General features: G+C 37.1%; 1 protein-coding gene and 1 pseudogene across 1 annotated transcript; both read left to right on the top strand.

Moving 5' to 3' along the window:
- LOC142985741 (uncharacterized) overlaps positions 1-12,485 on the top strand; it is a 28,193-nt pseudogene extending 15,708 nt beyond the window's left edge.
- LOC142986031 (uncharacterized) lies at positions 240-6,594 on the top strand. Its single transcript, XM_076134262.1, has 2 exons — positions 240-831; positions 6,160-6,594. Exons 1-2 carry the CDS (start codon positions 512-514, stop codon positions 6,488-6,490), a joined length of 651 nt encoding a protein of 216 aa, XP_075990377.1. The 5' UTR covers positions 240-511; the 3' UTR covers positions 6,491-6,594.
- Positions 12,486-21,509: the final 9,024 nt, after the last annotated feature.

Consider the following 21,509-nt stretch of genomic DNA (forward strand, 5'->3'; position numbering starts at 1 on the left):
TTCGGCAGTGGTTTGCGCAGAAAAACCGTGAGATCGTTCCAACTCCTTTCTTTTGTCTCATCATCTTTTAATTCTATCATTTAATTCATCCTTTAGTTTCATAATCATGCATTATACTATTCCATAATTAATTTAGTAGAAGTTGCAAATCATCACATATCATAATTTGCAAGTCATTTTTTATTCGATCGACCTCCATTTGTGTTGTTTTGTGTTCATCTCTTCATTCGTTCATTCAGTCAGTCATCACCATCAGCCATTTTTTTTTAACGATCATCTGTAGCCGTTATTGGTTAAATTCAAATTTTATCGTTTTCTTATTAATTGAAATAAACCGTTACTCAACTTAGTAAGCAGTAAACCGCCTGAAGTCTTTATAATAGCAATCTTTGCCTGCATACAATTGCTTTTACATTAGCGCAGAATTTTATTTTTATTGCTGCATTAATTAAGCTTTTATTTTCTTAATTTAAATTATTTTCACTTTATTTTTTTCTTTTTCTCTTACATCATGTCTGATACCAAAGGCTTAATTAAGAAACGGGCTTCTATTAAAGCTAAGCTTACGCAATTTTCTAATTATTTAAACGTTTCTGAGTCCTGTGAGAAGTTGAGTGATGTGCAAATCATCGAAATTGAATATCGCCTTAATTTGTTTGAGGGCTTATACGAAAAATATGATGCGTTACAGTGTGATTTGGAAGAGGCGTTGGACGACCCTAGCGAGCAATTTGCGGAACGTGAAGCGTTTGAGAAGCAATGTTACGGCTTGGTGGCCTCTGCGCGCCAGCTGATCAGCAGTGCTCGCAAGCATCACCTGGGAGATTCAGAGTCCGAGGTTGTATCTGGTACTATTCACACACACAAACACAATTCCATTCGGTTACCCAAAATTGATTTACCCAAGTTTTCAGGTAGCTATCACGACTGGTTAGAGTTCAGGGACACATTTTGTTCAATTATTCACAATAATGACAGCATAGATCAAATTAATAAGTTACATTATCTACGTGCATCTTTAAAAGGTAGTGCCTCTCTTGTCATTGACAACCTTGACTTTAAATCAGAAAATTATGACGCTGCCTGGAGGTTACTTTGTGATAGGTATGATAACCAGAGATTGCTTATTAACAATCATGTACAAGCTTTTTTTTAATGTAAATACAATAAGTAGGGAGTCAAGTAAGTGTTTACGCTACATAATTGACACTACAAATAAAAATCTTAGAGCTCTGGCAACACTTGATCAGCCTGTACAGTATTGGGACACCTTAATAATTTATATAATGGCTAGCAAGTTAGATCCTATAACAAGTCGTGAGTAGGAAGAGCATAGAAACACTTTAAGCGACTCCCCAGCATTAAATATTTTTATTAACTTTCTCAGTAATAGGGCTGATTTATTGGAAACTCTTGAAGAATCAAAATCTATAAAATTCAAGAGCGAAGGTAACAATAATAATAAACATAACAGTTTTAAATCAAACAAAAGTTTTCTTTCCTACACTGACACGTCTAAATCGTGTCCGATGTGTCAGCAGGATCATTTTGTATTTTCCTGTGATAAGTTTAGGTCACTTTCAGTCCAGGATCGTCTTAAAAGGGTCCATTCTTTCAATGTCTGTCATAATTGCTTGAGACCTGGTCATGAGGTTGGTTCATGCAAGCTAGGACATTGCAAGTATTGTAAGAAAAAAACACAATACTTTATTACATGTAGACAATACCGATAGTAACCACTCTAACTCGCAAACCTTTGCTTTATCAGCCAATCATGGATGTACATCTCGTGCTATCTTGCTATCCACAGCGCTCGTGCAAGTGATGGACCACAAGGGCAAACCTCACACGGCGCGAGTCTTGCTTGACAATGGAAGTACGGCGAACCTTATTTCTGAAGATGTTGTACGTAAGCTTCACCTTTCTACCTACAATGCCAAGTCACAGGTAATAGGTATTAATCAACAATCTTCTTATTGTTACAAGGGTTGCTCGGTTTCTTTCAAATCATTCAATAGTGATTATGAAATCAATATTGAATGCTTGGTTTTACCAAAAGTATCGTCCTCGATACCGAACACATATATTGATACAAGCAATATTAGTATACCTTCGAACATTCGTCTTGCCGACCCTGAGTACTACATTCCGTCTTCGATCGACATCTTAGTCGGCGCGGAGGTGTTTTGGGGTATCATAGGCGCGAATCGTATCGCATTAGGTAAAAACAAACCTTCCTTATTCGAGTCAAAGCTAGGCTGGATTGTTTCCGGTGTCTTTCAGAAATCTGACTCATCTTCTCATCAATGCATGCACATTGATAACCTGCAAACCGACTTAACTCGTTTTTGGATGTTAGACTCTGTAGATTCAAAACATAAGTTTACTTCGGAGGAACGAGCTTGCGAACAACTCTTTATTGACACTACTGTTCGTGATTGTCGCTTCGTGGTAAACATTCCTTTAAAAGAGTCTCCTGATGTACTTGGAGACTCATACATGATGGCTTAACAAAGATTCTTATCTCTTGAGCGTCGTCTAGCCAGAGATTCTCATTTTAAAGCTATGTATGTAGACTTCATGAACGAGTACATACACTTAGGGCATATGTCGGTTGTGAACAAACAAATTTTTAATTCGAATCATGCCTATTTTCTTCCACATCATGGTGTCTTAAAGGAGTCAAGCATTACAACGAAACTTCGTGTTGTATTCGATGCTTCGGCTAAAACAACATCGGGCAAATCATTTAATGACATACAAATGGTCGGGCCAACTTTGCAAGATGATTTGTTGTCGATATTGCTTCGTTTTCGTCAATACAAAGTTGTGGTTAGTGCGGACATCGAAAAAATGTATCGACAAACATTAGTTAGTGAGGTTCATAGACCTCTACAACAGATTCTTTGGAGAGCAGAGAGATCCTAAGCATAAACTGAGAACCTACACTTTAAACACCGTAACGTACGGTACTGCATCGGCTCCCTTTTTAGCAACCAGATGCTTGATTCAGTTGTCGAAGGAGTGCTCTGATCCAGATATACGATTTAGTCTGGCACATGACTTTTACGTTGATGATTACTTATCTGGTGGTTCATCCGTTTCAGAGACCATAAACAAGTGTCGCCAAGTCGTTGCTGCTGTACAGTCGGCAAAGTTCAATCTTCGCAAGTGGCAGTCAAATTCACATGACGTCTTACAAGCGTTATGCAATGATATGACTGGTTCAGATTTTTTAGATTTGAGCTATGGTAATCAGATGTCGAAAACACTTGGACTTCATTGGAGGTGTTCGACTGATACATTTACATTTCGTATAAATTTGACTGTTTCAGACAAAATCACAAAACGTCAAAGGAGAATGGGCAAAATAGTATGGAGCCTGGGCGATCCGCGGCCAAACTAGATTTTTTGTTTTTTTAATGTAGTTTGGTCCTATAATCACCATGTAGAAGTTTTATTGCCGCGACGCACTTATATGATGAACAAAATACATTTTTGTTTTTGAGCACTTTTAATAGTATAAAAACATATTTTTGGCTTATATTCGCAGATTAAATAAAAAGTACTATTTATATTATTGCATACAAATGTAGACATTATTAATATTCGAACAATCTTAACAAGTAAATATATAAATATCGTAACAAGTAATCTTGCTCTTCTATAATATATTCACTGAGACGACTTTTCTGTCTTGAATGCTCAGCTTAAAAACGAGGCGTTCATAGCCAGTTGCGCTCACTTGTCGGTAAACGATCTATTGGTTAAGCAACCGTTGGCGCGGTCATTCTATAGATGGGTGACCGCATTGTGGTATTTGAACTGAGTTTCTCCGTGCTTCCGAAGGCACGTAAAAAGTCGGTCCCGGTTGTTGTCAACTAAGATAACATTCGGGCGGCTTGAACAACTTTGAAACTAGGTGAACCATATGATAGATAGATACGAGTTACGATTATTGTTCATTTTGATGGCATTGCAATCGTTATAAGATGTAACGTTATTACACAACATTAAATGCATTACAGACACAAAATAATTGTATTTGTTCTATGAAATTCCATTATATTTACATGTCAATATATTGTTTCCTGAAAGGATTGCAGCGAAACGTTCTAAGTAAAAGTTGTTCCTAGTTATCATTACTTTAATTTGACACTACTTTCATTAATGGCCGCCGACCGCCCAGGAGTGCCCATTCTCCTTTTGTCAACAATCGCACAGATTTTTGATCCCCTCGGGTTGGTCGTCCCTTGCATCGTCGGTGCCAAAATAATCATGCAACAGCTTTGGTTAGCTAAATGCTCTTGGGACGATCCTATACCTGAAGATATTCAGCATGATTGGAGTGCCTTTCAGAACACTTTACCTCTTCTGAACAACTTTGAAATACCCCGTTGGGTATCATGCGATTCAGTATCTTCTTTGCAATTGCATATCTTCTCTGATGCTTCTGAAAAGGCTTACGGTGCATGCATTTATGTTCGAAGCGTCAAGGAAAATGGAGAGGTTTGCGTTCGCCTGTTTACCGCTAAAAGCAAGGTGGCTCCCATCAAACCAACCACCATTCCTAGATTGGAACTTTCAGGAGCCTTGTTAGGTACTCGGCTTTATCATAAGGTTCGTCAGTCTCTGACTGTAAATATACAGGAGTCGACATTTTGGTGCGACTCCACCATTGTCTTGGGTTGGCTGTCTGCGCCACCAACACAATTACAGGCCTTCGTTCGTCATCGCGTTTCTGAGATTCAGGATACTGTCGCAGGTTGTTCTTGGCGCTACGTTTCTTCTCTCGAAAACCCTGCAGATCTCGTTTCGCGCGGACTTAGGGCTGACAAGCTATTGTCATCTGCATTATGGTGGTCAAGCCCACAGTTTTTACAGAAAGAGTCGTCTTTATGGCCTATATTTCCTCAGAATGTTACATCGGACTCTATAGAAGTAGCAGTCTCTCATCACATTGACACAAACAACAACGATAATAATTATTTTTCAACAATAGCACAGAAATACTCTAACTTTAATAAGCTACAACGTATAATAGCATTCGTATTTCGATTTATAAACAAATGTAGAAAAACATGTACAAACGGTGGTCTACTTGCTAGCACAGAATTAACTACTTCCCTACATTTCTTACTTAGATTAAGTCAACAAGAGTCCTTTCGTGAAGAGTACCACTTGTTGTTGGCAGGTAAACAACTACCAGTAAAAAATAAACTTTTATCTCTATCACCCTTTCTAGATAAATCATCTAAGCTTATTCGTGTAGGTGGTAGACTAAATAACTCATTTTATGACTTTAACGTAAAACATCCAATTCTTTTATCTAGCTCTCATATTATTTGTGTTTCACTATTTAACATCCATCCACCATCTTCGACTTTTACATGCAGGACCTCAACTTTTATTAGCGACAATTCGCCATCATTATTATCCTATTGGTGGTAGAAATTTAGCTAAGAAGGTCACACATCAATGTATCAAATTTTGCAAGATAAAGGCTAGTACTGTTCAACCTATCATGGGTGACCTTCCAGAGCAGCGATTACATTTAGAGTTTCCTTTTTTAGATACAGGGGTAGATTACGCTGGACCTATCATGATAGCGGACCGCAAGGGCAGAGGTTGCAGACTCATCAAATGTTTTATTTGTGTATTTGTGTGTTTAGTTACCAGGGCAGTCCATCTGGAACTTGTATCAGACCTTACAAAGAAAGCTTTCTTAGCAAGCATGAATCGCTTCATTACTCGCAGAGGGAAGCCACGTAATGTTTTTTCCGATAATGGCACAACCTTTGTAGGTGCCTTCAATGAATTGTCTGATCTCTTAGCACAGGACTTAAACTTTAAGGATATTGACCCAGGCATTAAATTCTCTTTTATACCGGCGTACACTCCACATTTCGGTGGATTATGGGAGTCCGCGGTCAAGTCGACTAAACACCATCTCAGACGCATTTTGGGCTTAACAAACTTAACGTTTGAAGAGATGGCTACATGCTTGACACAGATCGAAGCCGTTTTAAACTCGAGGCCGCTAACTCCCTTATCCAATGACCCTACAGACTTGACTCCTTTGACTCCTGCTCACTTCCTTATTGGACGATCGCTAATCATGCTGCCACATCCACAGATCCAGAGCATCAACGTCTCCAGCTTACAACGGTTTCGTCGAATCGAATACCTGAAGCAGCATTTTTGGGTTCGTTTCTCTCACGAGTACGTCGTTTGGCTTCAGGAGAGAACCAAATGGCGCCGTTCTTCAGGCGAGCTTAAGGAAGGCACTCTTGTCGTCATTAAAGACAAAAGCTCACCCCCTTTAATGTGGCTTCTAGGACGCATCATTCATGTGCTACCAGGCAGAGACGGCGTCGCAAGGGTCGCCGACATCCGCACGCGTAAGGGTGTCATTCGGCGGGCTTTCAACACCATATGCGCTCTTCCCATCTCTTCTGTTGAAGATACTTCAACCGGGGCAGTATGTTGAATAGCCATTCAACATGGACCTTAGTTCGCATCGTTCGCGTTCGCGACCGACATCGGCCGCGGGGACGGAGCGGGACGAGGGGCTTGACGGGCGAGCGGCGGTGCGCCGGCTCCGTAACCAGTCAGCTGATCGACGCCATTGCAAGTGGACACGCGCGCCTTCTTATCATTTGTTAGTCTCATCGGCAACGACAGCTCTGTACTATTGCCAGTATTCACTACAATACTCGTATAATTTATACAGTCCACTCTGCGTATTTTTCCAATACCATCAAGGAATCGCCGAAACATATACCAATATATGTGATTGTTGTTTATATTTTATTGTGGAATTTGCATGTAGATACTATTTTATAAAATAAATTATTATAACTTGTCGTTGAAATAGTCCAATTAAACTGTGATTTTTCTTTTTTGAAAGTTTATTTTACTTTATTTACGTAAAATAATCAAAATAACTATTGTTTTATTTCTGATTTTCAATATGTACTTGTACAACTACTGTAACTGTGATTTGAATATTAAAAAAATGTATGTCATGTTATCATCAGTTTCGTATTTTATTTTTGCACTTGACTGTACCCATCTCAAATGGAAGTTTACCAAATGGGAAGTAGCCGTATTAACATCTGGGGCACCAAATACCTCTTGCCATGAGACTTTCGATACCAATTTATAAAGAAGTTCATAGTTACCCCTTTTAAAATTCCAATCGCGCCGTTTGTCTACATTACTAGGCTCACAGTTTTCGAGACTAGCCTGGTGTGAGTTGCCAATGTCAAAAACCACTTCTAATGGAGGATGGTAAGCGTCACGTCGTTCAACGAGTCCGCCACCCTCTACCTCAGTCACTTCAAAAATGCCAATGCTATCCGACATCAAAACCACGTCCAATCTTCCACCATGAGCGTTACAAACAGTATTCCTTTCAAGTAAACCACATACAGTCATAAAATAGCAGTAAGAACTTAATATGGTACAAGACGTATAATGAGGGTTTAAGATTAGATCACCGACGACGATCACAACACTTTTTAGAGAGTCAATTAAATGTTCCACTTTGTGAAACCACTGCATATATCGTTTATCTGAAGATCTCGGAGGAATATACACGACACACACATAGAATGTAAAGTATTCATTACTAACCCTGGCCCAGAGGTCTTCGCCAGTTTGCGTTTCATAGTCTGGACATCTTGTAAGTGTAATGCCTGGGCGGGCGCCCAGCAGAACTCCGCCACCGAAGCCAGAAGTCCGGTCACGGCGTAGAATACTCCAGTCCTCGCAAATTACTTCAGCGTCCAATACGGATGGGTTCAGAAATGATTCCGTGACAGCTATAAGGTCTGTTTCTAGGATCATAATATTGTGTTTAAAATAATTAAGCTTGGTGTTGAGGCCTCTTACATTTTGGTATATTAGTTGTGGTACGTGAGATTTTGATGAAATTTGTGGCCTGTTGGAGCTTTGCTGTCCTCGAAATAACCATTTCTTTACCCGAGCGTTTGTTGGCCAGGTGCTTGCCGACATACATTGTTCAAAGAAGTCATCAGGAACACCTATCTTAAAGGATTTATAGTCTCCTTTAGGTTTTAGTTCTTTCACCGTACAAATACCTCCAGGACAGATTTTTTGTAAGTATAGGCACGGACGTCATCAGCACCGGACATCATATTCCACAGGTGTACATACTTGCGAAGTTCTACGGCTTTTAATGTGGTCACCTCAGGTCCTGCTGTACCACGAACATAGCTGTGCCGCGTAGGTTGCTTCTTACGATTACGTACTTCGGTCCAAACAGCAGTACCCGTACAGTCCTCGACGACTTGTAGAGGGGGAGTAAAATCCTGTTGTACCTCCTGGTTGTAGGAATTCTTTGGCTCATTTTCAGTAGCGGTAGTGTCGGCATTCTCAGTTATTGAACTCTGTGATGGCTTTAGAATTTCTTGTACCTTTACTTCTTGTTGCGGGAGCATTAATTTAGGTGCCGTAGAGGACTTCTCGGCCACGATAGTTGTTATAGGAGAAGGACACTTATCAGTTACAGAGGATTGGCAGCGTCTGCATTCAGACTCAAACTGTATTTTATTTAACTTCTCATTACATGACTCAATTTTTTTCGTACAATCAGCTATAGTAGAGACAGCCTCACTGAGTATTTTTGATAAGGTTTTTATTTGTACTCGCAGTTTTTGGGCCTCCGAGCTAAGAAGTATGTCCCCTGGTGCAGACTGTGACGGGGCATTACTTTTGCTTCTGAATGCGACATTATTCATCCTAATTGGGGTGCTAACAGGAACCGGAAAATCGCAATTGCGTCCTCCTTTTTTAGCAGCGCAGTGACATTCAGGGCACACCAAGGAAGCTCTTTCTTCAAGTGTCAATTCTCTATTATTGCACAAATAATGATAGACTTTATGGCAAGAGTCAACAGCGCATTCCAGAAAAGCATCGCCCGAAAGCATCTCTTTATTGCACGTCGAGCAGATCATTATTGTTGATATTAAGGGTAGAATTCAAAACAATATCCCTTGCACCCAATAGCTTGTGGTTATGCACATGCAATAAGCTCGCGTTAGTGCGTAAGCGCTGCGTCTGTGTGCGTAGCAGCGGGGCGGCCGCGGGTTGTCGTAGGTCAGGGACAATTATCGTTAGGCAAAAGTTTTTAAAATGAATTTTGTAATTACTCACGAACTAGTTGGAGTTTTGAGATGGTATAAACTGCATTAGAAGGGACTTCTCAGCAGCTTTACACTCGTATAAGTCACTTGTATGAACAATTACTTTTTACTACTTTTAACAAATAATCATGCACAGCAAAACATAAACAGTGTCGTCTCAACGGGTCGTGACGACCAAAAAAAACGAAATTATGAAAAGCAAAAAGAAACTTCGCGGAATTTATTTATCAGAGGACTATCCAAAAGAAATACTGGAGGCAAGAAAAAATTTACAGCCACAATTACTTGAAGAGAGGAAAAAAGGAAACATTGCTTTTCTGAAATATGACAAATTGATAATCAAAGAAACCTAACACCAAAAGGAAAAGAGAACCATCTTCGTCGCCACAGACACCGTCAAAAGCGCAGCCTAACAAACGCTGAGTTCCCTCAAAAGCAGCAGAATAAACGCCTTCGATGCAATGAGAATTAAATCAAACTCTAACCAATATCTCCACCCACAAGAACCAATAGCAATTAACATTCGGAACCTTAAATCCCCCAGTACGGCCGGTCACCGTGGGAGAACACGACCAAAACCCCCCAAGAAAAAATATCAGAATGAAAAACAACTTCTATATTTGTGCCCTTAACGTAAGATCATTATCTTCTGAGAAAAAATACATTGAGCTTAAAGCAGCACTACAAGATATTAACCACAATATAATAGGTCTGTGCGAAGTTCGCCACCTAGGAGAAAAGATAATCGAAGACGATGTATACATATTCTACTACATAGGCCAAACTAAAGGCCAACGCGTAGTAGGTTTTTTGGTTAAGAAGAAATACATAGATAATACCACAAAATTTACTGGAATATCTGAAAGAGTATGTATACTCGAAATCACAATTGAAATGTATGTTTTGCAATAATTCAAGCGTATGCACGTACTGAAAACTCGTTACAGGAAGAAATATACAGTTTTTATGAAGACTTAGCAAAAGCTCACGTTTCCACATCGACAGAGAACATATTTTCTATGGGCGACTTTAATGCTCAAATTGGAGTCCCCGAGAAGTATGAGCGTTCCGTTGCAGGCAAGTTCGGCGGTGGCACTAGAAGCGCTCGAGGTACGAGACTAATTCAGTACGCGCAAGAAAGCAACATAAAAATCGTAAATACAATGTTCTGATTCAATTTAAAACCAAAAAACAGTTGGACATGGATCTCACCAGATAAAAACAGTAAAAACTAAATTGATTATATTATGACCACAAAACACCAAATGATCTCCAAATATGAAACAATACCATCTTTCTCTTTTGGCTCGGGCCACAGACTAATAAGAGCAACAATACGCATAGAACTAACAAAAAAAAATTAGACGACATTTTTCTAATACATCTAATAAACTTAAAACTGTAGCGGCCCAGGAAATATACCTTTCTAACCTGAACATGTTTATACCAGAACTAATAAAAACTCAACATAACTATAATGCAGAGGAATACTACCAACAAATACCACCACTATTTAAGAGTGTAGCTACTGAAGGAAGACCGTATAACATTTGTTCAAGAGCTACAAGCAGGCTCGCTCTCCTCAGTACCTAGGAGCTTCCCAGACCTTCTCTAAGATGTAAGTTACTTTTATTTCTATTCGATCATTTACTAATTCTACTATTCAGTCATTCAACTTTTAATAACGACTATTCGATCTATCAACTATTCAATAATTCTACTATTCAGTCATTAAACTTTTAATAACGACTATTCTACTTTTTGATCATTCAACTATTTCAAAACCTCTTCTAGGTATTCAATCTTTAATAATATAATAATTTATTTAAAATGAAGCAATCTATTATCCATTGGGGAGCTCTATCATAAAGTTACTATTGCCACTTATTTACCAATATTATTTATTATTTTCAGGTCTAAGCAAATGGCTGACCAATTGTTCCCATCATCCGACGAGTCAACAGTTGACGTTCCTACAAAGTCAAGCAAGAAGAAGCGAAAGATTCCTGAGAAGACATCAGATAGCCAGCCTTCTACTACGAAGAAAACAAAGGCGAAAGCTACGGCGCGAGATCTCTTCGGTACCGATAGCGACGACGACGACGAACTGCATCGTAGCAACACCACCGGTAAAAAAATGGCACCCATTTATTTCTACGTAATAAGGCGATTAGCAAACGGTTTTTCGCGCCAAATATATGAAGACAAAACTGGAAATTATTATATTGAATTGAAAATTTATAATACTGATGAAATTGAGCGGGTGTCACCAGTCAATCGCTGGTGGCATTCCGTAATAACTATAAAAAATAAAACAAATTCAAACACTGAGTCCTGGTAACATATAAATGAATTTATAAAGGAAACGAGGAAAGAATTTAAAAATCGTACACCAACTTTTATAAGCTCGTACCAGTAGAATACTTAATACTATCTAAACTAATCTCCAGGAATATGTATAGGTAATCTTATTACTTTTATAGAATAAATGTTAATTTAAACTATATTATGATTTAAGTGTATTGACTAGGTATACTTTATACTCACAATAATAATGTATATTATATAAATGTATTTAAATAGTATCTGGTACGTGATTTCGAATGACAAAAGCCCGAACAACAAATGCCCGAACACTATTGGCCGAAGAATAATTAGCCCTAATGCTTAAAATGCCGATCGTTCATAAGCCCGAAACCTTTTTAAATAGTTAATAACAAAATAAATACAATTATTCTTTGAAATTACTATATTTTCTTAATTTTCTACTAAACAATCAAATAAAATTTAAGTGAAATAATACTACTTTCAATTTCATACTAAATCAATATATACTTAGAACAATCGTTATTTCTAAAATAGAGGGTAGAAATTTATTTTTCATCAAATGAATCAATCATTACTACAATACGTTTTTTTTTTCACCGAAGAAGAAACTGAAACAGTCGATTGTACTTATTCAGAAGCTCTGTGAGAGGAAATATGAAATGAAAATATCGCATTTTTTTAAAGCAATTGCTATGCATACCAAATAGTATATTTTTTTCCCACTTTTTATTTGCCAATAAAACATTTTTATTCTATGTTTTATTTGATTGTTTAATGTTTAATAGAAAATTAAGAAAATGTAGTGATTTCAAAGAATATTTGTATTTATTTTGTAACTATTTAAAAAGGTTTCGAGCTTATGAACGATCGGCATTTTAAGCATTAGGGCTAATGATTCTTCTGCCAATAGTGTTCGGGCATTTGTTGTTCGGGCTTTTGTCATTCGAAATCACGTACCAGACACTCAAGATCCTGTATAAAATGTGATAAATGTAAAATTGAGATTCCTAGAGATGAATACAGATATGATAAACGAACAAATATCCACAAATCGAATTGTTTGATAAAATCAGAGTTTGAAGATATTGATATAATAGCCACAGACAGCATTTAAGAACAGAATAATGACTTATCACTTAATCCATCCATAGAAAACGAGTACCTCTTAGCAGAGACTTTCTTGGATGGTAGGCGAGATGACATTTTTAAACTGATTGAGATATCATTATTAAAGAATACATGTATTAAAATAAACTTTGAGTTATTTGCTTACTTTGTTTTAAGTAAAACAGGTGAGCAACAGTTGAAATCATTTAATACAAAATACGAAGTTATTTATAAAAGTACAGATTTTAATGAACTTTATTTACATTTAAGAGATACTTTTAAGTCGAAATTAACCGAATTTGAGCACTGTGAATCAGGATGGTCATTCACATCACTGAGTCACTTAGAAATAAATATAAATAAATATTCTCTCAGTTGCGCGCGAGTTGTTGAGTCAAACGCACGCGTTAGGCGAACCGGTCCGCGTTTTGCAATGTTATCTTTTTTACAAGTACCTACATATTTTTATAATGAGTGATAAAAGTAGTAAAAAGTCTAGTTTGCCGAAAAATAACTTTAGTGATACTGAAATTGAGAGGAGACAAGATAAAGAGATGACTAATTTTGTCGAAGTGGAGGTGCAGCGAAGTAAGAGGATAAGAAATGAGAGTGATGGCTACGAGGATGATGAAGGTTTTATTACCGTATCCAAGAGGTCTAAAAGATTGCTTCGTAGTTTTTCTAAAGATGAAAGCATGCATAATCAGATGGAGAAGGATCCTATTAACAAATACGAAGTCTGTATTTTTTCTAATGAACCACTACCCAAACAAATAGCCCTTGCAAAGTTGTTAAAACAGTATAAAATAGATGATATACAAATAATTAAATACAAAAGCCGCTTTAAAGTTTTAGTTTTATTCGAAAACAAAGAAAAAGCTGATGTTTTAATAAGCTGCAAAGAACTGCAAGATTTGGATTTACGGTGTCAGCTGACTATAGATTTGAATTTATGTTACGGAGTGGTCAAGCAAATGGATTTGGAAATTGATTTGAAAGAATTAGAACAATCATTAAATTGTTAGTTTGACATTATATCTTTGCTTCGTCTTAAAAGGTTAGATAATGAAGGTAAATGGGTGGACAGTGAAACGGTTCGCTTAGGCTTTAAAGGTTCCGTTCTACCCACTTACGTTTTCGGTTTCGGCTGCCGTTTTAAGGTGGAGCCGTATACCTTCCCGGTCTCACAATGCTCAGGATGTTGGCGATATGGCCATTCAAGAAAATATTGCCCAGTTAAAAAGGTTATATGCCCCAAATGTGACCAAAATCATGTGAACTGCGAGACTACTGTTTTCAAATGTATTAAGTGTAGTAGGTGTCATATGGCCTTAGATAAAAAAAATCCAGTATTTCAAAAAGAAAAATCTATTCGTGACATTATGAGTAAGGAGACTTGTTCTTACAGAAAGGCGTTGATGTTGTTTCTTGAAAATAAAAATTCCATTTATGAGACTGAACCAGTAACAAATCAGCCAACATTCATCTCTCAACCAACTAGCTATCGCGATATATTACTGTCAAACACGTCACGTATTGAACAGAATGCAATTCAAGAAGAATTTGAAGTATCGGATGATGAAATTCAGAAGCCGTCGAAGGATAAGAAAAAGAACAAAAGTAAAGTGAAGCATCATAAGAAGAAGTATAGAAATAAGGCTAATACTGAATGTGAATTACCTGCAGTGGAGAATGATTCATCTAGCGACTTATTATCGGAAGAGGAAGTTCAGTCAAATGGATGGGACTCTATCAAAATTAGCTTTAAACATGTTTTCCGTAAATTAAAAGAGATATTTTATTGTAATAAAAAAATAGAGGAAAAAATTTGTGACACGTTGAAGTTATTACTTGAGGAGATAACTAGTTTTGTTGTTAAGTCAATAAGTGATGGAGAATTGATATCTAAGATAATGAAAAATATTTTCAATGGATAAGGAAAAGCTAACTAATTTTACTATAAATTTTGGTCAGTGGAATTCACAAAGTTTGTTACCTAAAAAACAGTTACTTGAATTATTATTATGTCAAGAAATAATAACTATATGTCTCATCAGTGTATCATGGCTAGAGCCTGAAGTTGTACTCAGAATTAGTAATTATAATATCTATAGAAAAGACAGGTTTGATGGTTTTGGTGGTGTTGCGATATTGGTGCACAAGTCTATAAGGGCGCATATCTATCCCATTAGTTTGAATAATACAGGCATTGAAACTATTTGTATTAGACTATTGAATTGCAAATATGTAGATTATATTTTATCTGTATACAGGGTGTAAATGACAGCTAACCGAAAACTTTACTGGTAAGTTTGTGACACTGTATGCACGAAATTTACTCCAACGATATTTCTCGGAAATGATTGGTTCCCGAGTAAGTCATTTTTGAGCGTTCAATGTATAGTGAACAACGCGATGTATCTCCGCGCATGCCTGCGAGATTTCTGGCGGCGGCGGCGCGCTGAGCGACGACATGTCGCGACGCGTCGTAGGTACGTACGCGTACCACCACGTCTATGCGCTCACTAGTATGCAACGCTATCATTAGATAACAATCTTATGTATCGTTTATGGTATCGTAAGTAGGCCCGTATGTTACAATAGCTCATAGTAAAATTGAAAGTAGGTAGGTACCTACTTGGCTTACGTGAAATCAAACAATAATAGCAAAATGTAACCAATAATAAGAAAGTGCTAAAACAAATTGTTATCAATGTCTATCAACACGCAAATACCTGGTGTATGGCGAGAGTTTGAGTACCTTTGGATCCGGACGTACAGGTGCAGAGCACGCCGTGCACTTCCACGTGCTTCACCATACATAACACATCAACATTTCTTCCTATTTACGAACACAACTGCTCTTCGAAAACAATAACAACAAAACCACTAACAACTGAAAACCGGAACAATAACAAGTAATAATAAACAACAGTTCACACACGACACGACGAATAGGACATAACGAACGACACCGGTAAAGAGCTTCCGTCTTCCGCGAGCGAATTGCTCGAACTATCAATCAAAGAGAGCCGCCGGCGCGGGCGCCTCTCCGCTCACTCGCGCCGCCCCTCGCCCACGCCACCCGCTCCCTCCGCGCCGTCCGCGCGCGCGCCGTCGATTGGGTGACGAGCGACGAGTTAGGATCCCAGCGAGAGATTAGATTCAATAAAATATTGATGTGGCATTACTATTTTTACTTGTCACAGTTGTTACTGGTTGCATTGCAGTTTTATTCAAATACCAAATAACATTACAAACATTATTGATGTAAGTTTAAAATACTTTGATATTTATAACATAAAATCAGTTTAAAGTAAATAAAATAAACACGAAACGTTTATCTAATTATAAACCATAAAAAATGTAGGTACATAACAATCAATATCCATTAATATTCTTATCTGAGAAACTAACTTATCATAATTCATAATCCCCGGAGAATTACTTAGCATCCATTTTGTCGCATCCCATCTATGTAACATCCACGCGCGGTCGCGGCGTCACGCGTCACTACGGCCATCTACTTTTCGAGTCGCACCGCGCTTGTATGAAGTATGAATGAGCGTGTAAATATCGAATAGAATTTTGCAAGAACAAATGGAACAAAGCGACAATACATGTTAAATTGTTTATTAGAGATTTTTATAGCGCTAAAGAATATCAATAGGATTTTTTGTCGTTCTGTATGTATTTGTACGTGTAATAATAAGATATCACACATTTAAAATCTTATGAATTTACCTTTTATCGGAGAGCGGGTTAATTATGTAATTTTCATTTTTAACATAGAACAAATACTAAGTAACGCTGCATACTAGTGAGTGTGAGGCTGACAGCTGTGTGCGTAATCGTGTCTGTGTGGCGCGCGTAGGTACGTCGACCGTCGCGGCCGGCCGCCGCCGGCGCGGTGTCGTTGGCCGAACAGCTGATAGCGAATTTATACGTTGTTTTGATCCATTGCTGTTTTTTGTGAAAAACAGTAATGTGACGGTTTTTTTTCATATTCATGTTGCATTGTGTAGTATTAACGAAATAATACCAAAAAAAAAAAAAAAAACGCATAAAAAATCGGAAAAATCAAGAAAAAACCGATGAAAATTTTCAACGCCATAAGCACCAGAATCGTGTCTAAAGTCATTTTTTTTCGTTTTCGGTAGGCTGTCATTTACACCCTGTATTGCCCTTCTACCGTGCATACCACAACTTATGACTGGGAAAATTTGTTCTCCAATTTTAATAGCAGGTCCATAGTAGCTGGTGATTTTAACGGTCATAAAACCTGTTATAGGTCTTATAAAAATGATAGCCGTAGAACCCAAATATTTGATGCCTCACTAGAAAATAGTCTTATTCCAATTAACAATGGGGAGCCGACTAGGCTTAAGTTAGTAAATGGGTTATTGCAAAGATCTTCTCCTGATGTTACGTTAGTAAGCACGGACATAGCTATTCATTTCAATTGGTCTGTGACTAAGGAGAGTCTTGGCAGTGATCATCTGTTTATTAAATTCTCTATAAAATTTCATGATAATGTAACTCTGACTAGCCGTCGTAATTTTAAGCTGGCCGACTGGCGTATGTATCGTTGCGAGATATTGAATACGCAGAGTTGTTATGACCAATTCATAGATATAGTGAACAAAGCTGCAGATAAAAGCATTCCTATCACTAAAATCCCATTGAATGCCAAACCATCTTTTGAGCCAAAGCCTTATTGGAACCCCATGTTATCCAAAGCTGTTGCTAAACGTCGATTAGCATTAAAACATTTTCGCCGTAATCCAACTCCTAACAACTATGATAACTTAAAAAAGCAAATTACGGAGTCTCGTCGAGTTATACGAAGGGCCAAATTTAACAACTGGTCATCTTTCTGCACTGAGGTTGACGAAACTACTAACGCGTCAGAGATGTGGCGTAAAATGCGCTGGGTTAAGGGTATCCGCGGTAATTTGTTCATATCCATCAGAAGAAATGTCATTAGAATTATTGCAATCTCTCACACCTGACTACGTAGAACATGTTACACCTAATTTTTTCTCAAACAACAGTTGTATGCAGAAAGATATTACTATTATTGAATTAAATAATTGCCTAAAGAGGAAAGATACTGCACCAGGTGCGGATAAAATCACTTATTCTATGTTATATCAATTACCTTTGGCAGGTAAACAGTATCTCCTACATATTTATAATTTAATTTTTAAATTTTGTATTATACCAGAACAATGGCGACACATACAGATATTACCTATCCCTAAGTTTAATAATAATGACTCCTGTTCTACGAAGTTAAGACCGATTTCTTTAATATCGTGTATATGCAAAGTATTCCATGCAATAATAACTAAGAGGCTTGAAAAACATAATGGACTGTTATCACCAAACGCTTCTGGTTTCAGAAAGGGACTATCATGTCTAGACTGTGTTGCTCGACTAGTTACGTATTTTCACATAGGGTTTTCAAAGAACTTACCTACTTTGGCGTGTTTCGTAGACATTGATAGTGCCTACAATAATGTATCTATTAATCAATTGGTGTGTACTCTAGATAATCTGAATGTGGGTTCTAAGATATGTAACTACATTTGGTGATTCCTAAGTAAAAGATATTTAAATATTAAACTCGTTGATAGTAGCTGTGACATTATTAGATGGACAAATAAGGGATTAGCCCAGGGTAACCCAATGTCTCCAATTCTTTTTAATATAATTACATCAAATATATGCAATATCTTCCATGCAGTCATTGTTCTGCAATATGCGGACGATTTTGCCTTTTATACTCAGCATAAAACCATAAATAAGTGTGTAGATGATATTCAAAGTTCTCTATTAATATTTAATGAATTCATCAATAATATTGGGTTGGAAATGTCAGCTAACAAATCTAAGTTTTGCTTATTTAGTAGAGGTAGAAGAAGGGATCAAATCTCTTTGTCAGTTGGTAATATCACGTTGGAGAGGGTAGAATGTATCAAATATTTGGGTATCTATTTGGATAGATCTTTGTTGTGGGGCAATCATATAAATAACGTCAGGGATAAAAGTTTAAAATTAATTAATGTGCTTAAAATTTTATCAGGTAAATCATGGGGGATGCATCAAATACACATTAGAAGACTTTATCTGTCACTGGTTCGCAGTAGAATAGATTTTGGTAGCTTTCTTTATGGTAATGCAGCTAAAACACATTTATATAAATTGGATAAAATCCAAAACATGGCATTAAGAGTAGTTGGTGGCTATATAAGAACTACACTCATTCATGTCATGGAATCAGAGTTTGCTATTCTTCCACTACACTTGAGACGAAAATATTTGGCTACAAAATATTGCTTAAAGGCTTCCAATAACCAGTTGATGGTTCAAGCATTAACCATATTAGAACAACAATGTGAGACTAGGTACTGGAATAACAAATTCAAACCTTTACTAGTATCAGAATATTGCAGGATTAAATTGGAGAAAAACTTAATTTCAAAAAAGACTTTACTAACCTTAATATTTGGATTTCAAATTTTAACACAGAGTTCATTCAAATTAATATTGAAGACATAGCTTTGCCTAGGAAATATTATGATGATCCTGACATACTTAAAATCAACTTTTTAAATTATTTTAATAATAAATATGAGAGCTGGCATAAGGTTTTCTCCGATGGTTCAAAATCTGAGTATGGAATAGGTGCAGCTTTTTATGACCCTGTATATAATATAATAGAAAAATATAGTTTGTCAACTGGTAATGAAAATAGACTGTCTATTATGTTTGTGGAATTATTCGCGGTCTCAGAGGCAATTTCATATATAGAATCTAAGGGGATTGTAAAAGCAGTTATATTAACTGACTGCAAAAGTGCGCTACAGCATTTGGCTCGATGCGCCTCTGTTGGCAGAGGTGCTTCGATAGCCTATGCTATCCTAAAAAAGATTCAGGATCTGATATCTAGAGGTTTTACTTTGAATCTGCAATGGATTCCAGCTCATGTTGGTATTTATGGTAATGAAAAGTAGACAAATTGGCTAAAGAAGCCATTACAACTGGTAAAGAAACATTTATATTTTCCGAATTTAGCGACATCTTATTAAAGTACAAGGGTTTTATATATGATCTCTGGGAATCTGAATTTAATAGTATTTCTATGAACAAAGGGATATGGTATAAAATTGTACAAAATAGACCTTTGCTATTACCTTGGTTTGTCAGAACAAAATTGTGTAGAAGGTTAATTGTAATAGCCTGCAGACTTAGATCCGGTCATATACCTTTAAATAAGTTTAAATTCTTAATGAAGAAAGCAGATTCACCAAATTGTGAAAATTGTAATGTTATAGATGATATACATCATTTTCTTATGGAATGTGTTCGGTCTAATTATTTGAGAGCTTGTCTTAAGGAAAAGTTTAATGTGAATGAATATGATGTTGGATTTTTTCTGAGTATTTTGTCTCATCCTACATCGGAAGCGGCGATTGTTTTGTATAAACTTATAGATAAGTTAGATAGTAGTAATAATTAGTTTGTGTTAATATGTAAGACCAAATTTAGTTTTAAGTGTTTACAACTTTGAAGGTATTGTTTACGCCTATATATTACTTTAAACTAACGTTTTATAAAATCAGTGTCTCAATATACGTTATAGAGGGAAGACGTGTTTCACTCAACCACACAACGTAGCAATCAATAGTGAACCTTATGCACCTATAAACATGGTCCAAACGAACCGGATTAATTGTTGATATCTGCGTCGCGAACCCGGCCGTGCGAATACAAAAGAACTGCATTCCAATAGATATGAATCATCTTGTTTACAACTCATTAGTGAATATCGCTTTAATAAAACTATGGAGTTATAAAAACTGAGTGTTTGAAAGTGAATTATAACATCGTATTGACTGCATTTGTATGTGAATTTGGACTCAAAAAGTTTTGAAAATGACGTCACCAACCTCGGAACAGAGCAAGTATTTATCTACGTTAGAAAATCTAGCCAGTATGATTCAAAAGGCGCAAACTAACCTTAAGAAATGCCCAAAGCAGCGCTTAACCGAAGGTTATGTTAAAACAAGACTCAAATGTATCGAAGAATACTGGGAAACCTTCAAACAAGCTCACTATAACCTGACGAAGTGCACACCGAGGGAACAGAGAGGTGTTTTAACATATTTTCTTCACGAGGAATATTACACGTACGAGGACATGTATCTATGTTTACGGGGTGATTTAGTCGACCTTATATCAAGCCTGGAGTCGCAACAGAAGATGGCTGAGGCTGTAAACATGTCAACAACGTCACAAGGTGGTCAATTACCGTTTGCAAAGTTACCACGCATACAGATTCCGACGTTCTCAGGCAAATATGACGAGTGGCCTACGTTCAAGGATTTGTTTACTGCCCTAGTACATAACACTACCATAAGTGATGTGCAAAAACTACACTATCTGAAGACGAGCGTTTCTGGTGAGGCTGAAGCGTTATTAAGGCATATACAAATAACAGAAAACAACTATGCCCACGCGTGGGGCCTATTACAAGCACGTTTTGGGAATAAGAAGATGATAGTGAATTCTCTTTTACGAAGACTATTTAGTCAGAAAAGAATTACAAATCAGACGGCTAACCACATTAAGGCTTTACTCGACACAACAATGGAATGTTTGAATAGCTTGAACAATATGAATGTTTGTACTACCTCTTGGGATTCCTTAATAGTATTTCTAATATCACAGAAATTGGACCCAGAGTCGTTAAAGGAATGGGAAGAACAGGCCTATAAACAAAACAGCGATGAGCTGTCTACGTGGGACGAGTTAAGAAGATTTCTTGAGTCAAAGTTTCGAACGCTTGAGCTTGTCACACCGAATGCAAATTCTGTAAGAGAGAAGACACAAGGCCAT

Source organism: Anticarsia gemmatalis, chromosome W (genome assembly GCF_050436995.1).
Source record: "Anticarsia gemmatalis isolate Benzon Research Colony breed Stoneville strain chromosome W, ilAntGemm2 primary, whole genome shotgun sequence".
Taxonomy (NCBI): Eukaryota; Metazoa; Arthropoda; class Insecta; order Lepidoptera; family Erebidae; genus Anticarsia; species Anticarsia gemmatalis.